At 43.0% G+C, this 18809-nt stretch overlaps 3 protein-coding genes across 21 annotated transcripts in view; 1 reads left to right on the top strand and 2 right to left on the bottom strand.

Annotated features, from left to right (window-relative positions):
• Window positions 1-121: 121 nt before the first annotated feature.
• LOC121595851 (mesoderm induction early response protein 1-like) lies at window positions 122-18506 on the top strand. Its single transcript, XM_041920150.1, has 6 exons — window positions 122-585; window positions 664-668; window positions 14171-14907; window positions 14990-15549; window positions 15641-15902; window positions 16209-18506. The coding sequence occupies exons 3-6, from the start codon at window positions 14181-14183 to the stop codon at window positions 16250-16252; spliced, it is 1593 nt and encodes a 530-aa protein (XP_041776084.1). The 5' UTR covers window positions 122-585; window positions 664-668; window positions 14171-14180; the 3' UTR covers window positions 16253-18506.
• Window positions 7364-7902, bottom strand: LOC121595853 (trypsin inhibitor ClTI-1-like). The gene has a single exon (XM_041920153.1). It carries the CDS (start codon window positions 7761-7763, stop codon window positions 7572-7574), a length of 192 nt encoding a protein of 63 aa, XP_041776087.1. The 5' UTR covers window positions 7764-7902; the 3' UTR covers window positions 7364-7571.
• The window catches only part of LOC121595846 (calcium/calmodulin-dependent 3',5'-cyclic nucleotide phosphodiesterase 1-like), a 269467-nt gene continuing 262850 nt past the window's right edge, over window positions 12193-18809 (bottom strand). For all 19 annotated transcript variants that reach the window (XM_041920138.1, XM_041920147.1, XM_041920139.1 and 16 more), the window contains 2 exons: window positions 12637-13960; window positions 12193-12561 (listed from right to left, as the gene is read on the bottom strand). In XM_041920138.1, coding sequence (XP_041776072.1) covers window positions 12428-12561; window positions 12637-13960 — 1458 coding nt within the window. In that variant the 3' untranslated portion in view covers window positions 12193-12427. The remainder of the gene's footprint in view (window positions 12562-12636; window positions 13961-18809) is intronic.

The following is an 18809-nucleotide window of genomic DNA, read 5'->3' as shown; positions in this document are numbered from 1 at the left end:
GCTTTTCCTTCCCCAATTATGCATAATTCATCAAATTTTGCGGATTGTTTTCATTGCTTCGCATTGGTCCAATTTGCCACCTAGGCCAGGGGAGCATTTTGACAGCTGTCAACGTGTTGTACCAAGCCACTGATGTTTATATTTCTTTGCTGGCGGAGAAGTACGATCGAATTACAATATCGGGATTGTATTTTTGGAATTTTCCTCATAAAAAAATCCCCCCCTTAGTGCCGTGCCCAGTTTTGCCGATTGTTTATTTTCCCGTGTGTTGTGGTGTTGTTTGTTGTGTCGTTTGGATTGCTTATTTCTTCAAGTCGTTGTAAAATCCCGCGCACAGATCGTATCGTTGCCACTGCGCCCATTCCTTCGTTCTCTCTCTCTCCCTTCCCGTTTTCGTTCCCGAGTGCAAGGGGGGCGCGGGCGTACGTGATTTTTGTTGTGTGTTTGCCGAGTGGCGAAGTGCCGACCGGTGGGTGACGGGTTCAAGCGGGTGTGCGGCAGTTCCAGCCGGCCGGTCAGTCCAAGCGAAAGGAGGACCATTTGGATTTGGATCGGTGGCAGCGGGCGGCTTCCGGTGCAGAGATTGTAAGTATGGGACGGGTGCATTGCATATAGCGCACCACATGCCAACATATTGCTAACATCTTTGTTCTCTCGTTGCAGGTGCGGTAAGTGTCTCCTTTGTCTTGGCGGAGAGTTGGCTTCGCTTGCGGAAGGATGGGAATAGTTGGCGATACGGACATGCAAATGTATTGTTTTTGTTCGGATCGGATTGTGCAAGCTTCTTCTGTAAATGGTACCACATAAGCATATAATAATTAGATGGGAATAGGCTAGAGGCACAGGGACGACCTGGTTTGAGTAACGATTAGGATATTTGTTAAGGGTTAATTTGCAAACCCAACACAGTTTTTTTTGGCAATTCAGTCCAGTCTTTGATACGGACTTCGTATTTCTTTGCTCCGTCTTAAGATCAATGAGCGATATTGGGGGAGCATCGCAGCACAATTAGTTAATAGCTTATCAAGTTATCAGCGATCTTGAAGTAATCGTTTGCACTCTTGCACGATTGGAACTTAGAAGCAGGTGCTTTTGTGCTAAGCTGTCATAGTCTTAGTTTTAGCACAAAACATTTCTGGATTTTAGGAGATTGCGTTAAGGCCAGAAATCCTCACATTGTTGCATACTGATAAATTCAGTGTTAATATAAAGACAAGTATAAGTATACTTTGTGGGAGATGTTGAGTAAGTTATCTGTTGACCACAGAGTAACATTCAAATGAATTACCAGCTCTTTCGGTGACTAAGGTCTTTTTGTTGTCCTCGAGTGAAAGCACCGAAGCTGACTCGCCAAGCACAAGTACATATGTTGGTTAGACATTCTGGTGCAAAAGGTACACAAGAATAGCACGCTTATCGTATGAGCTACTGAAGGCGGGAAACAGGCTTCTTGTTGGCTAACGACAGGTTTCCTAGCCTTACCACCCAATTGGATAATCAATCCACGCTATGTGGGAACAATTTCGATCGAAAAACATCCCCGTACGGTCTTTTACAACCCGTAGTTTTGTTTATACAATCATAAATCTATCCTAAACTAGTTGCACGCAATCACTGGGATACTAACCCATATGGTAATTAGGATCAAAATAATGACACACACAGAATATTCTGCTAATACTTACCCGTTGAAATTTCCGATAGGATCTTGAATCCAGGGTAGCAAATTCATTTTAATCCAACATTTGGTTAAGCTACTCTCTTTTGGGGAGGAAATCGACAGCATAAGTTTAACGTGCTGAATCTCCGATGGAATAACAATCGATAAATGAGCTGCATAAATAACTGGAGCGAATTTTGACCCTTGGAGAAAACTATTCCAATAACGAACTGCAGCAACAGATTGTGCGTACTGTTCTTATAGATGTTTGTTTATAGCGTTTGAATAAAAAGCGGTGCCTTTTGCGTTTAGTTCTTTAAAATGATCGAACTAACCTTTTCTTACTGAAACGCTTACCATGCAGGATAACCGTTTCCGTTTAATGTGAAAGGTTCCTGAGCTATTGAAGGACTCGTTCGCCTACAAGTGATGTCTGCATTTGGAACAGGATATAATTTTGATGCATTCAAGCCATCACATCTACGGCTATTTTAAGCTTTGTTTCCCCAAGGGTGCGACCCAGCAACATACCCCTTCTTCCACATGGTTACCCCCTTGCTTTATGTAGGAGTAAACCAATATATTGCAGACAACTAATCCCATTAGTAATATGGCTAAACAAGAGAGGAATGGATCGCCAACGGCAGTTGTACGAATTATGAGAATGATTAGGATATAAGACTCGAAACTCAAAAATTCTTTTATGATGTTTATCTTAAAGTTTCGAACCGTATTATACTTTAATTCACGGATTTTCTTTACTTTACGGCGCTGTGTTGTCCAGCGTCGTTTTTACGACATGATTGACACTACAGTCTGTCTGGTTTGTGCGGTCCCGAGAAATCCGCGTAACTCTATTCTCAGCATAAGTCGAATTTCGCGGTTTTTGAAAAAAAAAATAAAATGATCAATCGGTTTTTTTAAATTAAATTTAGTATTTGTATACAATTTATCATTTACTGGATACGATTTGTGCTGAACAGTATGATATTTTTGGTTTTTAAGTGGATTAAATTTACCAGCAAAAGTGCAATTTATACTGCATTGGACAATTCTTGAAGCAAATGGCACTGATTTGACATTTGATCCGCCAAATTCAGAAAAAAACGCGTCCAAATCCGCGTAAGTCGAGAACCATGTAACTCGGGAACAGACTGTAGTGATCTGCTCTCGCAAGCGCCGACTCCGATCCAACTCCTAATATAGTTAGTACGATTTCGACTCTGAAAACAAGGGGAACCAATAATTCCGCCCGGTGTCGGAGTCGTCTGGTGTCATAGTTGTCTGGGTCGGAGTCATTCGGAGCCGTCCGAAATCGTTCGGAGCTGTCTGGAGTCGTCCAGAATCGTCCGGAGCAGTGTGGAGTCGTCCGGAGTTGTCTGGAGTCGTCGGGTGTCGTCCGGAGTCGTTCGGAGTTGTCTGGAGTCGTTCGGGGTCAACTGGAGCTGTCCGGTGCAATCATGGCATTCATTTCGTTGTGTTTTTGTCTTTCATTTTCCGCGTGTACTTCGTATTCATGCCTTTGTTTCAATGGCCCACTCCGAACGAATCCGATCGACTTTGATTCTGGACGGCTCCAGACGATTCTGAATGACTCCGGATAAGGCGGACCTATCTTGCAGAGTCGGTTCCGCAATTATTGGAGTCGAATAGGACTCCACACCCGATTTTTGCCAATTTTACCCATCACTAATTGACAAATAAGAACCTAGCGTTTACAATGCGATGTACAACATTTCGATCGTTCAGCTGAGCGATGTGGCTCAGCATTCTTTTGATCAATTTTAAAAGAATTGTTGACGCTACTAACAGGCTTCATCTTCCTCTTCTTTTTGGCACAACAACCGCTGTCGGTTAAGGCTTGCCCTCTGTACCACTACTGGGGAGTTGGCGGCTTTCAGTGGACTTATTGATTTCCCCCCCATAGCAGGCTAGTCAGTCCTACGTATGGGGGCACGGTGGTCCATTTGGGGTTTGAACCCATGATGGGCATGTTGTTAAGTCATACGAGTTGACAACTGTACCACGAGACCGGCCCTACTACCAGTCAGTTGAATATCATTTCATCATTTCTGTTCACTAAAGAATGCATTTCAGCTTTACCATGTCATCGTTAAAAAAAGCGTTCAACGTTCCAATTAAATAGATGGTTTTATTTCGTCAGTTATAAAGTAATCAAAATATGTACAGAGTTTTAGGGGAGAGTCGCTAGACTGAATATATATATATATGCATATCCCATCCGCTCACAGGAAAGTATCAGAAGCGGGCGTGTGTGTGTGCGCAGCACTCGCGGATGTGCTGTTTTGTATTTGAACGTATAGAAAGTTTATGCAGCTTGCTAGTTCTTTCTCTTTGATTTTCTAAACTTGGATCCTTCCGTTAGGATAGGATTTTTGTCGTGTTTGGAAGGTATTATTAATCAATCTTTCGCTCGCTGCTCTCAACTCAAATGCTCGATATTAGATATCATCGTTTTTGTTTTCTATTACACTGGATAATGGAGAATTTCCTTCATTCTTCAATAGAATTGGTCTCAAGAAGGCGTACGATAGAGGAGGACCGTCGTAGGAGAGCCTAGTGAAGAAAGGAAAGCGCTGATAGATGGAAAACACATTCAATTCCTAATGGTGTTGTCTACGAGTCTCAGTGGTACAAATCTAAGTCCTTTCTCGGTGCTATTGTTATATCTTGTTTCCTCTATAAGAAGTCCTTACCTTTTCCCTTATCATAACTTATCGCTCTTGCACTACCTTGCATTATAGTTTGCATACAAATGTGAAGCTCTCTTTCCTTTTATATCCAAACTCCGCTGTCCCATCCCCTTCTGTTTCGCTTGTCGGGTCTTAGACCTCGGACTTCCTTTGGTTCGCTCGGTGTACTTCATTACTTACTTTAGCTTGGAGCATAAATATTTCACACACGCTCATTCTCCTGCATATGTTTGTTGCTGCCTTTCATTGTTTTCATTAGTTTCTCTCCATTTGTGTGTTTCGTTTAGTTAGGTGGTTTGTTGTTGTGTAATTTTGTTTCTTTATTATATTTTCTATCGTGTATTTATGTATGTTTACATATATGTGTGTAGTTTAGAAAGCATTTCTTTCTATTTTCTTCTGTTCTAATGCATTACTCCCTACCAGCGGGTGGTGGCATGATTATATCATCTAATAGCTATCATTTCTTTTTTTTGTTCATCATTTTTTCACTTGTCTTCTATACCTTTCCGATTGCAACACATACACGTTATGTAGTTTTGTTTTAGTATGTTTTTGTGTTTCATTATAGGATTTGTTTCTTGGGTTTTTCTTTTGTTCCAATGTTTGGAGTTTTGTTTTCTTTACTATTTAACTTCCTCTCTTCTATAGTTGTGTAGGTGTGGTTTTAACTGTTTCTATGTGCATTTTATATTAGTTTTTTTCTATTATAACCTTTTTCGTTAGCTCTTTTATTTACATAATCTTTCTATATATTTTGTTTTTTGTTTTACTCTTTTGGACACAATTATAGGGTTAGGAAGGGTCAGAAGTTGTTGATGATAGTAAAAGTACCACACAACGATTAACTTTCACACTTACACAGACGCACATTAACACATAAAACGCCATTAGTGACGTTCGTTTGTTTTTCTTCTATCTCTACACATTGTGCATATTTGTTTGTTTGTTTGTTTTGCAGGAAACTTATCCCCAGCAAGAGTGTTTCTTTGTCCTTTTTAATTAGTTAGATATAGTTTATTCTTCTCTTACTGCTACTATAGCGTCCTCGTTTTCACTTCTTACTTGCACTCCCTCACTATGCGCGAGTTGGTAGATTAAGAGCATGCATCGTATTTACAATGTGTCGAAGATCTCTTCCATCTCTCATTCATCAGCATCATCAGAGCCCATTGCTGCCTAGCTCCACTTCCTTTTTCCATCGCTCAATCTTCGCACCAAGATCGTAATCTTTTCACATTCCTGTCTCCCTTTCTTTGCTGTACGCTGCCTTGCCTGCCCCCACCCTAATCCTATGGTAATAAAGCTATGATCCCAATTTCAGCTGATAACGGCACCTTACTGCTAAGCTACGTCACCATTGCTCACGGGCCATCAAAAAGTTGTCCAATTACGTGCTGCACTGAGCGCTTTTGCTAAAGTTTATCGTGAAAAATGTACCAAATTGCCACTTTCAAATGTAGTATGCCACACGCAGGAAAGAGACGCATCATCGCGTCGTCCTCTTTTCATTCGCTACTGTTGTGTGCCAAATGGTAAGGTTATTATGCACCTTGTTTTCCAAATTTCCAAATTTAGTTGTGCCACAAACTACTACTCCCATTATTGAAATTGCATTACAAAAGTGGAATTCAACATGCTTTCGCTACTGTGTATATGTGCAATAGGTTGTGGTTTTGTTTACATTTGGTAGAAAAATGTAGAAAAATTACTATTGTTTGTTTCGATATATTTTTAAACGTGTTTTCCTCCCTGTCGTCTACCTTAAAACCTACTCGCGCTTAGTATGGCTTATGAAGAAGTCGAGTGATTTTTGAAAGGTACTTTAGGAAGGAAAAATTGACAAGAGGAAAGATTAGTCTTTTGCTGTAGTAGTAGCAGCTTGAAAGGGGAAGCTTAAAACGAGTAGTTTCACGTTGCTCTAGCACAGGGAATGTGCGTTAGTGGTAAATTTTGTGTTACAAAAACAGGGCAACACTTTTGGTCGAAAGTTTCGAAAGATGAAACTGGATGTGGTGTGCCAGTTTGTGTCCCTCAGGCGCGGGGCTTTTTGGTAAATAGAAAATACCAATCCCCCGCCCCCGGGGTACAGCTAACCTTGAGGAAGAAAGTTCGATTTTCTTGTTTTTTTTGGGTGTGGTTCATTTGCAGTTTTTTTTTGTGGTGCGTAATGAGCAATGGCGAAACTTAAAAGGCTGGTCCCTCAATCAGACATGTTAGAAAAAATTAGTGTATTTGTGTGTTTATGTTGTTTTGTTTGGTTTTTTTTATGCTGGGTTTTTATTTGTATGAGTTTTACATACAATTTTATTTGAATTATTTATGTTTTTATATGTTTCTTGAGTTAGTGTGTGTGTGTATGTCTGTTGTTTTTGTATGTTTGTTTTTAGTTTGTTGTGGTATTTTTTCTTCTTTTATTTCCACCTCTCGGCTGTGCTTTCTGTGATAATCGAACGAAGGACATTGAAAAACGGAAAAGCTCTAGCATATCTTAATAAGTATTAGGTTAAGGTATTAGTGGATTAGTGCTACAACTGTACAGTAAACATTTTCTGTTTTCTTGTATTAAACACACACACACACACATACACAAATACACAAAAACAGAGCCAGGTCGGAGAACAACTGTTTCTTCTTCTCCATTTTGTATTGTATTGTGTTTTTGTTTTCATTTATTTTGTCTGTCTTTCTTCTCTCTCTTCTTGGTTTTTGGTTTTCTTTAAAAAAAAACAAAATTAATGCTGAACTTGACCTGTACCGCTGTACCGATAATGTTATCGCTGGTTTAATACGGGTCCCTCAGAATACGACTTCCAATTTCTTTCCGTTTGAATTCCCAAAGAGATAAGGATGCGGTTTAATTTAGAAATAAACCTAAACACTCCAACGCGCAAGGTTGTGAAGGAATAACAAAAAAGTTTGTTAACAAACACTTTAAAATAATCACACACACACACACACACTTACTCACGTACGCTGTTGTTTAAGGTTGTGTTTACATCAGCACTTTAAACTTTATTGTATTGTATTGTGAACATAAGCAAATAATAACTGAGAGAAAGAGTGAGACAAAGGGTTGTATTCCTTTTCGGCGTTCCTTTTCCGTTTGAGGCAAACGCAGGCCCTCTTGCTCAACAACTCCCCGTCCTGCATCCGTTGGCCTAGCGTGTATCCGTGTCTGAGAACCGTTGAGTTGTCTAGCACTCGCCGCTACGGGCCACCTTGACGGCCGGCGCCACGGTACACTCCAGGGCGCACTCGTTCGCGTACGTCTTGCCATCGGTACCGCACACCGGCAGATAGTTGGCCGGGCAGGCCGGGCACGAGTACTTGCCGGCAGCGGCCAGGATAGCGCACAGCAGGAAGCTCAACAGAAACAGCAGCTTCATCGTTGAAATTGAAGTGTGCGGGGATTTTGCGAAAGTTTTGACAGCGAATTAGCAGATCCTCACTGATCGACGTACGGAGCGCAACTGTAATGTTGTGCATCCGTGCCAAACGGCTTTAAATACCCGTCCGACCTTACTTTGCCCCGAAGCTGACGGGTGGGCAGATGGGAATGTACACGTTTGTGTGCGGCTGGGCGTAATCTTCAAACAAGTGGGATTTTTGTTGATTGTTAGAAGCACAACATTTACAAATGGTAATATGTATTTGCTGGTTCGCTTTGGCTCGGCGGTGGTTGTCTGTGTTGAGCATATGTTGAGCAGCGATTGATAGTAAGGTCTAAGGGGGTTTTGCGCGTTTCACATCATCGCTGAAGCGCGCGACTCTGTCAATCCAGACAGAATTAATGTAAAACAAATGGAATTAACATAAATGGGGAGCAAAAAACATGTTAGCTCGGCCATGGAATCACAACCAGAGGGACTCGCGGGGTTCCACGTGGTTTGTTTTCATACCGCGAAATGTTGGTTTGTTTACGTTTCTGAAGAAACCGGTCAAACGGTGTTTCGGCCATATTATGATAAGACGTCGTGAACGTCAATGTTTGGCAAACACGGAACGGATTGTGAGCAGATTTGGCAATTAAACTGAATGGTGTGAAAAAAGCTGAAGTCTCGTTGACTTGCGAGAGAGGCGGGCGACATGCTTGTGTTCTTTATCACAGACGAAATGTGTGCCATTTTGTAGGACCGAGACTGAGAAGCGAAGGTCAAAACAATTGTTGCTTCACGAGGCGAAGAAAGGTCACCAGTCAGTGACTAATCTAATCGCTTTTAGGCCTTTTTGCTGCTGCTTGCGGCCGAACCTTGACAGCTTCCAAGAAGGTAAAAGTGGTATGTGTGTGAGTGTGCTTTTGGCCTTTTTAGGTCATCGCTTCATACACAAAACGAAAGCCATTTTTTGCCTAGAAGAACAGAACAGAACAGTAACATGATAACATCGGTTTTGTAACATCAGTTTTTAATCTACAAACATTTTCTTGCGTTTTGTTTTGGGAATATAAATAGCACATTGTACTATACTAAACACTCTTTGCTTATGTGTATATGTGTGTATGTGTGTGCGTGTTCTCTTATGTATGAGAAGGTTCTATTTTCTACTAGATCGCTACATTTTCCCCCCTTTCTAACTTCTTAGTATCAGCAGGAGCGGAAAGTCACACTGAACTGTAGTTTTGTTGTTTTGTTTTGTTTTATGCGAAGCTATTATTACAATTTTTGCTTGTTTTTTTTTACTTCTATTTTGCTTGTTTTCTATTTTGTTTGTTTGTTGTTTTTATTTGTGTATCTCTTTCTTTCATTTCGTCCTTCTTATTCTTCTTCTTCTTCTTCTTCTTCTTCTTCTTCTTCTTCTTCTTCTTCTTCTTCTTCTTCTTCTTCTTCTATCACTATCTCATTGTTGTTTTGTGCCTTCTTTTGTTTTATATATAGTATATACTTGCTCCTTCAACGTTTTCATTTATATATATATATTTCCACTTATCTTTTGTTTTTATTCTTTACTCTATAAAGATATCAGAGGACAAGAGGAACAAATGAAACAATATATAAACAGTGCTCTCGAAGAGTAGTGTGAGAGGAGATGCTGCGCTATCTAGTATAACAATAAGTTAATATAACAATTGTTTGTTTTGTGATTTTTGTTAACAATTATGTCGTTTTGTTGAAGATTTTGTTAATTTTTGGGATTAGAGTTGTTAAGAAGATCGTAAAAATGGATAAATTTCTTTTCGCAAAGAATAACAGAGTTAAAGTTCATTCTAGTATAATCCTTTTTATGCCTAAAGAGAGAGTGATAGAGGGAGGTTGCACACACAGGAGCTTCTCTCCTTCCCTTATTTTGGGTCTGGAGCCGTACACTGGCAATTCCTTACTTCCTTGGTGACTATTTACCACCTTGCTGTGTGTTGGAAGCTGCAGTGTGATAGTAGTGATTTGCTTTTAAATACAGAGTTCCACTAGATTAGAAGGCCGTTCGTAAAGTGAATATTTTTTCCTCTTTTTAACTCCATTTTAGCTTCATTTTTCTAAGGGAAAAGCTCAATGCTTCTCTCTTGCACGCTTCCCATTTCGGCTCAATTCAATGTGTCTCGATTCGTTTGCAGTTAGTTTTATTGTATTGCTGTTGCAGTACGCTTCTTTTTTTGTTTGTTACAAGCCTAGTTGTTTTACAACTACATTCTACTACGCAACCCTAAGTCTGTGGGCTATACAAAACGTCCCGAAGGATATTTTTACTGTCAGTAGTGGGTGATTTGTTTTTACTTTTCATTGTAAAAATATATACCTTTATTGTAACGGTAGGCAGGCAGGGTGTGTTCTGTTTAGTTTGGAAATACGGTATACGGTCGAAATGATTCGATTTAATGAATTGTTTTCTTCGCCCTCGTTCTCTAGCACGCTTGGTGGTAGAATATACGGTTGTATCAAACAAATGTTGTTTTTAAAAAATCTACCAAAATAATAGCAAAATTTTCGGTAAATAGTTGTTAGTAAATGGGGTAGAAAATTTGGATTTATTCTATTGCTGTTGTTACAATATATATTTTGAGTGTTTTTGTTTGGGGGCTATCTGAGGGCTTTGTCTGAGTGTGGAGTAAACCAAATGTACAACAGAGGGCCGGCATATGGAAATGTTTTTATTCTTCCACCAATGAGGGAAATAAATGTATCCAAATTATCTTTTTTCGTCTGTTAAAGGCGCCCATAATTAAAACATGTTGCGCACACCCCTGGGCTGCTATTAAAGGCTGGGGCGTAAAGTAAAGTGTAAGGCGAAAGCAATAATTAATAACTTCCATCTGGGTGGTTGGTTGGCCACATTTTGCGTGTCCATTGAGTCGCGTTTGATATTTGAACCAATTTAATGACACAATTTGCACTGTGTTTACTTCGCTGGAAGGCAATGAAAATGGCACACCATTTGGATGGTAATTTGAGTGTTAATTTGTGGGAGTGGTGGTAATTTAAAGAGCGAGTGTTGTCGGAAGCTTATTATTTGGGTGTGGCAAAGAATAGCGCCTGGCTCGGGTCGGTTTTGAGTACCCGGAAAGAAAGGGAGAAATGGGTGCATTAATTTAATAAGATGTGAAATTAACTGCCCAAAACAAGAAGGTTTGTAATTAAAGGGTCAAGTTGATCTATGTATGCCTTTAAGGTTGTGGGTATTAGGTCCTGTTTTGAACATAAAATAATTGTAAGAAGGTAATCGAGGCACCTAACACTGACTCCATTTGTTCAGGCTGATTGTCCAGAATCAGTTTTTATTTGAAAAAACAGAACACTAAAAACAAACATAAACACTCGCAAAACACTAAACAAGAGATTCAAAGTGTGCAATAGAAGAATGTTTCTCTGGTTTATTACATTTCGTCACACACACACACACAAACAGACACACAGAAGCTTTGTCAGGTCAGCTTTCTAGTGAAGTAAACGGTAATCTATCAAATTGCATTGTTATAGTATTTATGTTTTATTTGTGTTTGTTTTGCTACAGCTTTTCACCCAACTAGCGGGGTAGTTTGGACGACAGGATTGAACTCTTGCGTGATTTTAGTTGCTGATTCTATTGCAATGACAACACGTCAATGTGTGCCGGCTTGTCTCTACTTGTTTTCTTCTGCTCCAGCCTTATAGCCTTCCAGACACTGGTGCGTTGAATGTGTTTTTGTGAGCTGTCTGTCGTGCCATCTTTCGCCTTCTATCTCACTAATTATAATTAGGTGTACTTGTGTGTGCGCGTGTATTAATGTAGGTTTGTGTGTGTGAGTGTTATGCGGTAGCGTTTGATAGCATTATGCATGTAGAAATAGAGCTTTTTTTAATTTGTGGTTGTAAATATGTTTTCGTTCTATTTCTGATTGCTGATTGTTTGCCTTTATCTCTCTCTCTCTCTCTACCTCTTTTTCTCTTTCTCGCTTTGTCGCTTTTGTGGTACTTATTAAATCCTTTCCTTTTATTTTGCGTTATGCGAGTTCTATTTGAATGCTCCAGTTTTTATACTGTTCATGCATCTCAACTCCTTTTGCGTACACACACACAGTCAGACACACAGTTGCATTGATTGGCTTCGATCGTCGTCGGGCTTAAACTGTGGGGTGTTTCAGAGGTGTTTTTTGCTACGAGGTGTACAACTAACACAATTACGGTTTGCGATGGTTTTTGCGCTTTATTTCGTACCAATAAATAGACTATCCACTTGCCCCATGTTCCTGCTACGCCTTTCCATTTTCCATTTTCTCACCTAGATAGAACGCGCCAGTTTCCAGTTTTTACATGCTTAATAAAGTTTATTTTATTTTATTTATTTAATTTTACTATCATCTGTGTGTACTTGTATTTTTGCTTTTCTTTTTTCATTTTCTACCCTTTTTCTATTTACTCTTTTGACTTTTCCTCCCACCTTTTGCATTGGTTTCCATCTAATTCCTCTGTGGTTTTTGTGGATTAGTGTTGATAGTTTTCGCTTAAACTATTCCTTCTTACACTGCTCTTCTTCATCACTATCATTTTTTTCTCCTTCTTCTTCTTCTTCTTCATCATCACATTAACCCAAAATGTGCCGCCATTACCTGGCACACCAATAATGCGTCCTAGTGTCCAACTTAGTTTGTGTCCTCTGCAGCATCCGCTTTTGCCTCCTCCTCCTCTGCCGGCGCTTGCTCGTTTGCCTCGGCCGCCGCTGCCGCCGCAGCTGCAGCGGCCTCTGCTGCAGCAGCTGCTGCTCTTGCTTCCGCATCTGGGAACACGTGGGAAAGATATTTACAATTAGTTTTCCAATTAGAAACGAATGTGATCAATTCAAGAATCTTACCACGGACGGCTTGTTCCTTCCAAATTTTCTTGTTCTCCGCCAAACAGGTCGTCCAGGGTTTGCGTATCTTGAAGCGGTTCGGCTTCTCGCTCGGATCCGCACTGCCGTTCTTGGCCGTGGCGCTGCCACCGGCACTGCTCGGGGCGGAGGACGGGGTGCCGCCGCCCTCCGTTCCACTACTTATTGCTTCATTGTTGTTCGTATTGTTGCTCGGTACGCTAAGAGTATTGGTAGTACTTTTAATGCTACTGTTATTGTTGACGTTGGTATTACTATTAAGATTATTATTGTTGTTATTATTATTATTGTTGTTGTTGCTGTTGCTACTATTACTACTAGACGTGTTGTTGGTCGCACTATTTCCCCCAGCACCGGCACTAGCTGCCGAGGATGCTGAGGCTGCTGCTGCTGCTGCTGCCCCACCGCTCGACGATGATGCATTGCAAGCGATCGGTGCGATCGGTGCCAGCACAATCTCGAGCATGTCCGCACAGACGGTCATGCTCGGCTCGACGATAAATTCGATAAAGCCGATCTGCGATTCGGCCACGAGCGTGTTGTTCCGGTCGCACAGCGGGCTGAACGGGAGGCCGAGCTCCCGCTCCAGGTCGCCCTGGCGGAAGAACTCCTCCAGCAGCAGCATCGTCCACTTGTGGTGGATGTCCCACCGCTTGGCCGGGTGCGAAATATCACAACAGTGCAGCACCAGCGACAGGGCTTTCGATTTGTCCACCTGCGGTTCGGCCAGCGTCAGCAGGTTGCGCATGTTCTTCAGCTGCTGAAAGTGGAAGGACATGTCGGTCGCGAGCACCATGTCGATGATGAGCGTGCGCAGCTCGCGGAACTCGTCCCGCGACAGATTCTGCAGCACGTTGCAGTCGTCCTCCTTGAGCACGCGGAACGCCGCACTGATGTGGTGGTTCTCGAGCACGGCCCGATCGTTGTACAGCATCGCCGTGTCCGAGCCGGACATCACGTGGAAGTTGTTGGTCGTCCCCGTGTGCTCGTAGTCGTGGATCAGCGCTGCCAGCAGCGTGGCGAAGATCTCCAGATCGGTCAGCCAGTGCATCAGCCCGGTCTGGCAGAGCACGTGGTGTACGGTTTGTGCGACGTCGGCGGCGTGCAGGTTGTTGTGGTACGGGTTGCGGAACCGGCAGTAGCCCTCCTCGATGCGCGTCAGAAAGGTTTCGAGCGTGGCGGGCGGCACCTTGAACTTGTGTATCATGCCGTACCGGTTCAGCAGATCGTACCCGAGATACTTGACCGGCTGGCAGTTGCCGGCCTCCGCCAGCGCGAACACATCGAACGACCAGTCGTCGAGGGTCTGGTGAAGTGGAAAGATCAAGAGGAAGAGTTTATATGAAACATGCGTATAAAAGAAAATTGAAAGATAGTTTATTAAATAACGAAAATTTTCTGTTTGGTGATGGTGGTAGTGTTGGTGTAAAATATGAAATCTGCAAAACACATATCTCTTAGTGGCCAATTTCATTTACACAATATCATCCCTTCTCTTCCTTCCTTCGGCGTAAAGGACTGCGAATATGCCTACCGAGGAGGAACAGCAACAGCCCGGAACTGGTGACGCACAGCAACAAGAACAGCTAGAACCTCCATCAACGGCAGCGAGCAAAGAAAGCCCAGCCACAGTACCAACGCCAACCAGTGACGCGACAGTGGAGAATGAACAAAAGTCTGATACCTGCAAGGCGGATAGGAGATCGATGGAGGAAGAACCATCGTCACAAACGAAATCTGAACCATCTTCTACAAAAGACGTAGAAGAGGATCGGAAAACAGAGCAGGTAGTTCCAGTTGATAGTACCAGTGCGTCCGAGCATGTCAAAAAAGATGAGCCACAGTCGGACGCGACAAAAGGAGATTCTAGTCCGACACCACAGCAGCAGCAGCAGCAGGAGTTGTCGACATCTTCGTCGGATGAAGTGCCTGCGCTGGTGAAAGGTCCTCCAACTCCGGTACCGAGTCGGCAAGACGAAGACGACGACGAGGAGGAAGAGGATGATGAGGGTGATAATGAGGACCAGGAGGAGCAGCAACAGTCGTCACAACCGCAGCGGCAACAGCAGCGCAGCAGCAAACAGCGAAGCGCTGGCAGCCGGGACGGCTACAACAATGAGGACGAGTCGCAGAACCAACGGCAGGATCAGTCGCAAACACCCACCGGAGGCCAATACTACGAGGACGACGAGGAGGACGACGAGGACGAGGGCGAAGAGCCGTCCGAGCTGCGGCAACTCTTCGAACCGATCAGTGAGTGTGATGGGTTGAAGCTTGATCGAACCGGGCTTGGTTTGGGTAGTAAAACTCTTGGTTCTTCTTCCACCCTTCGCAGATGATTCGCAGGCGCTGAGCGAGGACGAGGAGGACGGCGACTACATACCGGACGAGGAGGTGAAGAAGACGATCATGGTGGGCAGCGACTTTCAGGCCGTCATACCGGAAGGGTTGTGCCGGTACGACGATGCGCTGCCGTACGAGAACGAGGACAAGCTGCTCTGGAACCCGACGATACTGAACGAGCAGCAGATCGAGGACTATCTGGTGAAGACTACGGCCCCGGGTGGTGGTGGTTTGGGAGCGGGCGGTGGTGCCGGTGCGCCCGCCGGGCAGCAGGGCAGCAGGGCTGCTGCAGGTGCTGCAAACGAGGCGCAGCCGAACAGCGTGTACGCGCTACCGCTCGGGAACCATCTGCGGGACGACGAGCAGTCGCTGTACCTGCTGCAGCAGTGCGGACACAACGTGGACGAAGCGTTACGCCGCAAGCGCATCAGCAACAATGCGGTACCGGTACCAGAGCAGCAGATGAGCATCTGGTCGGAGGAGGAGTGCCGCAACTTCGAGAATGGGCTGCGCGTGCACGGGAAAGACTTTCACATGATTCAGCAGACGAAGGTGAGGCGGCGGCACTGGGCTGTGCAGAGAGGGATAGTGTTTGGCAACGGAGACCTTGAGACTAATGCGATTGTCGCTTTTCCCACCCCAGGTACGCACCCGGTCCGTCGGCGAGCTGGTACAGTTCTACTACCTGTGGAAGAAAACGGAACGGCACGATCTGTTCGCGAGTAAGGCGCGGCTCGAGAAGAAAAAGTACAACCTGCACCCGGGGCTGACCGACCACATGGATCGGTTTCTGGAGGAGCAGGAAAACAGTACCGGGTTCGGGGACCGCAGCTCGTCGCCGGGCTTCAACAGTCTGTACAGTAGCGCGTCGGAAGCGAAGCGACAGCGGTTGCTCGACTCGAAAGGTTAGTCTTGGGTTGAGTCGCTTTATGGCTCGCTTTGGACTGCCGGATAGCGGGGACAAAGGGAAGGAAGGAGGGCCGTTTCGAGAAGCCATGGGGTCGCTGGGTTGGGAAAGGGGTTTTGAAGTGCGCTTTTGAAGACATGTCAAAGAAATGGAGCTCTTTTTTTTTTGCTTTCTTTTCTTTCACCGGGGGTTTCTCTGTCTCTCTCTGTCTCTCTTTTTCCTAAATGGGGCTGCATCTTTTCTTCCCTTCTTTCCGTTCTTCTACTCCTGCCAACAACAACAACAACAACAACAACAACAACAGAGAACAACACTGCCTCCACGAAGCGTTCCGCCTCGAACCTGTGACTCGTGGTAAGGCGGAAGGGATTGAAGTTGCGGCTGAAGGAGCGCAAATAAAGGCTGGGGGAAGAGGAGAGTAAAAAAGCAAAAAATAAATGAAAAAAGACCGGCACAGGAGACACCGCAACTATCGACATTCGCCTTTCGTCGTCACACGCTGACGGGGATGATGATCCTCGCTTCTCATCGTCAACGTCAAATCAATCATCATTTGTTTCATCGGGGTTTTGCCACTGCGCTATGATGTCCCCGAGCCAGGGCGGCACTGGGCTACTTGGGCTGTAGTGGTAGTAGTAGTAGTGTTAGTAGCTGCAACAACGGCTATTGGTGGTGGGGTTTTAAACTGGCCACAGGTTTTGTTTTTTTTTTTTAGCTACAGCAATACCGAGCATGGACACGGAACAAAAGCCGAGATTGTGAGAAAATTTTTGCGTAGAAGGACAAGGAATTATAGCGCAGGAACCTTTTCATTTGCTTTTATAAAGTGTATGTGTGCGTGTGACTTTAGGGTAGATTATGGAATGGGAAGAAGCATTTGTATCGTGAGCACACGTGTATTAAGCTCAGGCGCACACTAACAAACACACTTCTCAGTAGGGATGTTTTGTACTGTTGATCTTTCTCCGCCGCCCGTTTTGTAACCTTTAGCTAGTAAGAAGCAGATTACCTCTGCCGCCTGGTCGGATGGATTCTGATGTATTGTGTTTTGTAAAAAGAATAAACTAACATCGCTATCGTACACATATATCGATATATATGTTGAATGTTATACACGGAAAGCGTACCAGATACCTGTTTTATTTTTTCCGTTTGCTTTAGCTAGTAAGAGACCAAGTGTGCTGATCGATCGACCCAGCAAAACAATAACCTTCAGAAAAACAATAGGTATTGATTGTGAGAGTATTGATTTTTAAGGCTTCGGTGTGTGGTGTATTGCCAGTTAGTGTTTTACAGAGTTTCTCAGGGATTTTCATAGTTGTGGGACACTTACTTGACTGTTTCTTATGTGAAGTGAACCTAATATGATGGAAATCGGTACTCTAGTCACCCTTTTTGGACAAGCTCCTTGGAAATTACTATTGGATTTGCCCAACAAGGGTGCTATAGAGTCCAATTCTCCATTACATTAGGTTCGTTTCACGTAAGTAAGAGCCAATAAAGTGTCCCACAGCTATGAGAACTCCTGGAAGCCCCTGCATTATTGTGTGTATCGTGCAAAGAGAACGGACACAGCATAAAAAGCACAGTGGAAGAACCTTTTTTAATCGGAACTGTTCCGCCTTATTCCCATAAATCGGATGCCCGTTTACGGTCGATGTGTACAGTAGCGGGAAGGATATTATTCATCATACAGTGAAAACATTAATTTATCTAATGCCATCTCATGAACAGCCCTTTCCTTCTAATCCTTATCCGGTTTCTTTTGTATGAAACGCTGTAAAAATATACATGAACACCCTCTCAAACAGAATATACGCGTAAGAAGAATTATTGTACGTTTGTAAAAGTAAGAGGCATTTGCAAGAAGGATAGATATATTATACGATAGAAGTGTATACAATTGGTGTGAGGGGTGAGGTCGTGGCAGAGAAAGAGAGTGTGAGAGAGAAAGCTTATTTCGTGGAATGGAATGAGATGTGGGAAGTATTTTCGTATTATTTTTGTATAAAAATTGCTTGGAGGAAGAACAAATACAATACAGCAGTTTGAATTTCCAGAAAAAGAGTAAGAGAGAAAGAGAGAGAGAGACAGAGATGCTAAGGAGCAGGATACAAAATGATCTTCGGAAACGTCAATCGCTTTTTGTGTGGAAATGAAAGGAAAATCTTACACTTTGGAGGATAAAAATCGTATGTGTTTTAAAAACATTTAGATATGAAACAGAAGAAATTGAAGTAAAAAAGCTAAAACGTAAATATAATAGTTCAAAAAGCTTAATTATCATACTTTCGGTACTCTTGAATAAAACTTTGTACTCTTGGCATAATCAAAGAAAGCAAAACAGTATCAATACAAAAGTAACAAAAAAAAAACATGCATTTAATGGAAAATATTATAGGAATACGCAGGAGAAAAATGGATCGATGAAAACAATCGATTTCAAATTTGAACGAAACATTTGTTTCACACAATAAGCAGAGAGACGTGTGCAGCAATGGGATTCGAGGAACAGCAGTCAGAAAGCTGGATTGTAAGCTGGTGAACAATGTAAAAGTGCAGTGTTTTGGGGAAGTAAAAACTACTAACTGAAAATGAAAAACGTGTGTCGGATTTTCTGTTAACTTATTCGAATCGATCGATATCTCTATTTACGCGATCTTCGTGGAACAAATATGTGTGTGCGTGGTTGCAACAGCGCATTTCTTCCCTTTTTTTTATTAACAAAGACGATAAACAAACAAGTCCGAAATGCAACGATGACTCTCTTCCTGTCTGCAGTTAACGCCCCTGCCAAACGGTGTGCTCCGCAGGAAGTGCATTCAAATGTAAACATTTATCACGGCTGATAAATGGGACCAAACTCCAACGGTGTGCGGACAGGGGTGGCAGGAAAGAAGGTTAA

The sequence above is a fragment of the Anopheles merus genome, chromosome 3R, assembly GCF_017562075.2.
Source record: "Anopheles merus strain MAF chromosome 3R, AmerM5.1, whole genome shotgun sequence".
NCBI classification, from domain to species: Eukaryota; Metazoa; Arthropoda; class Insecta; order Diptera; family Culicidae; genus Anopheles; species Anopheles merus.
The sequence above is the reverse complement of the archived record's forward strand: the minus strand, read 5'-3'. Positions and strand labels throughout refer to the sequence as shown.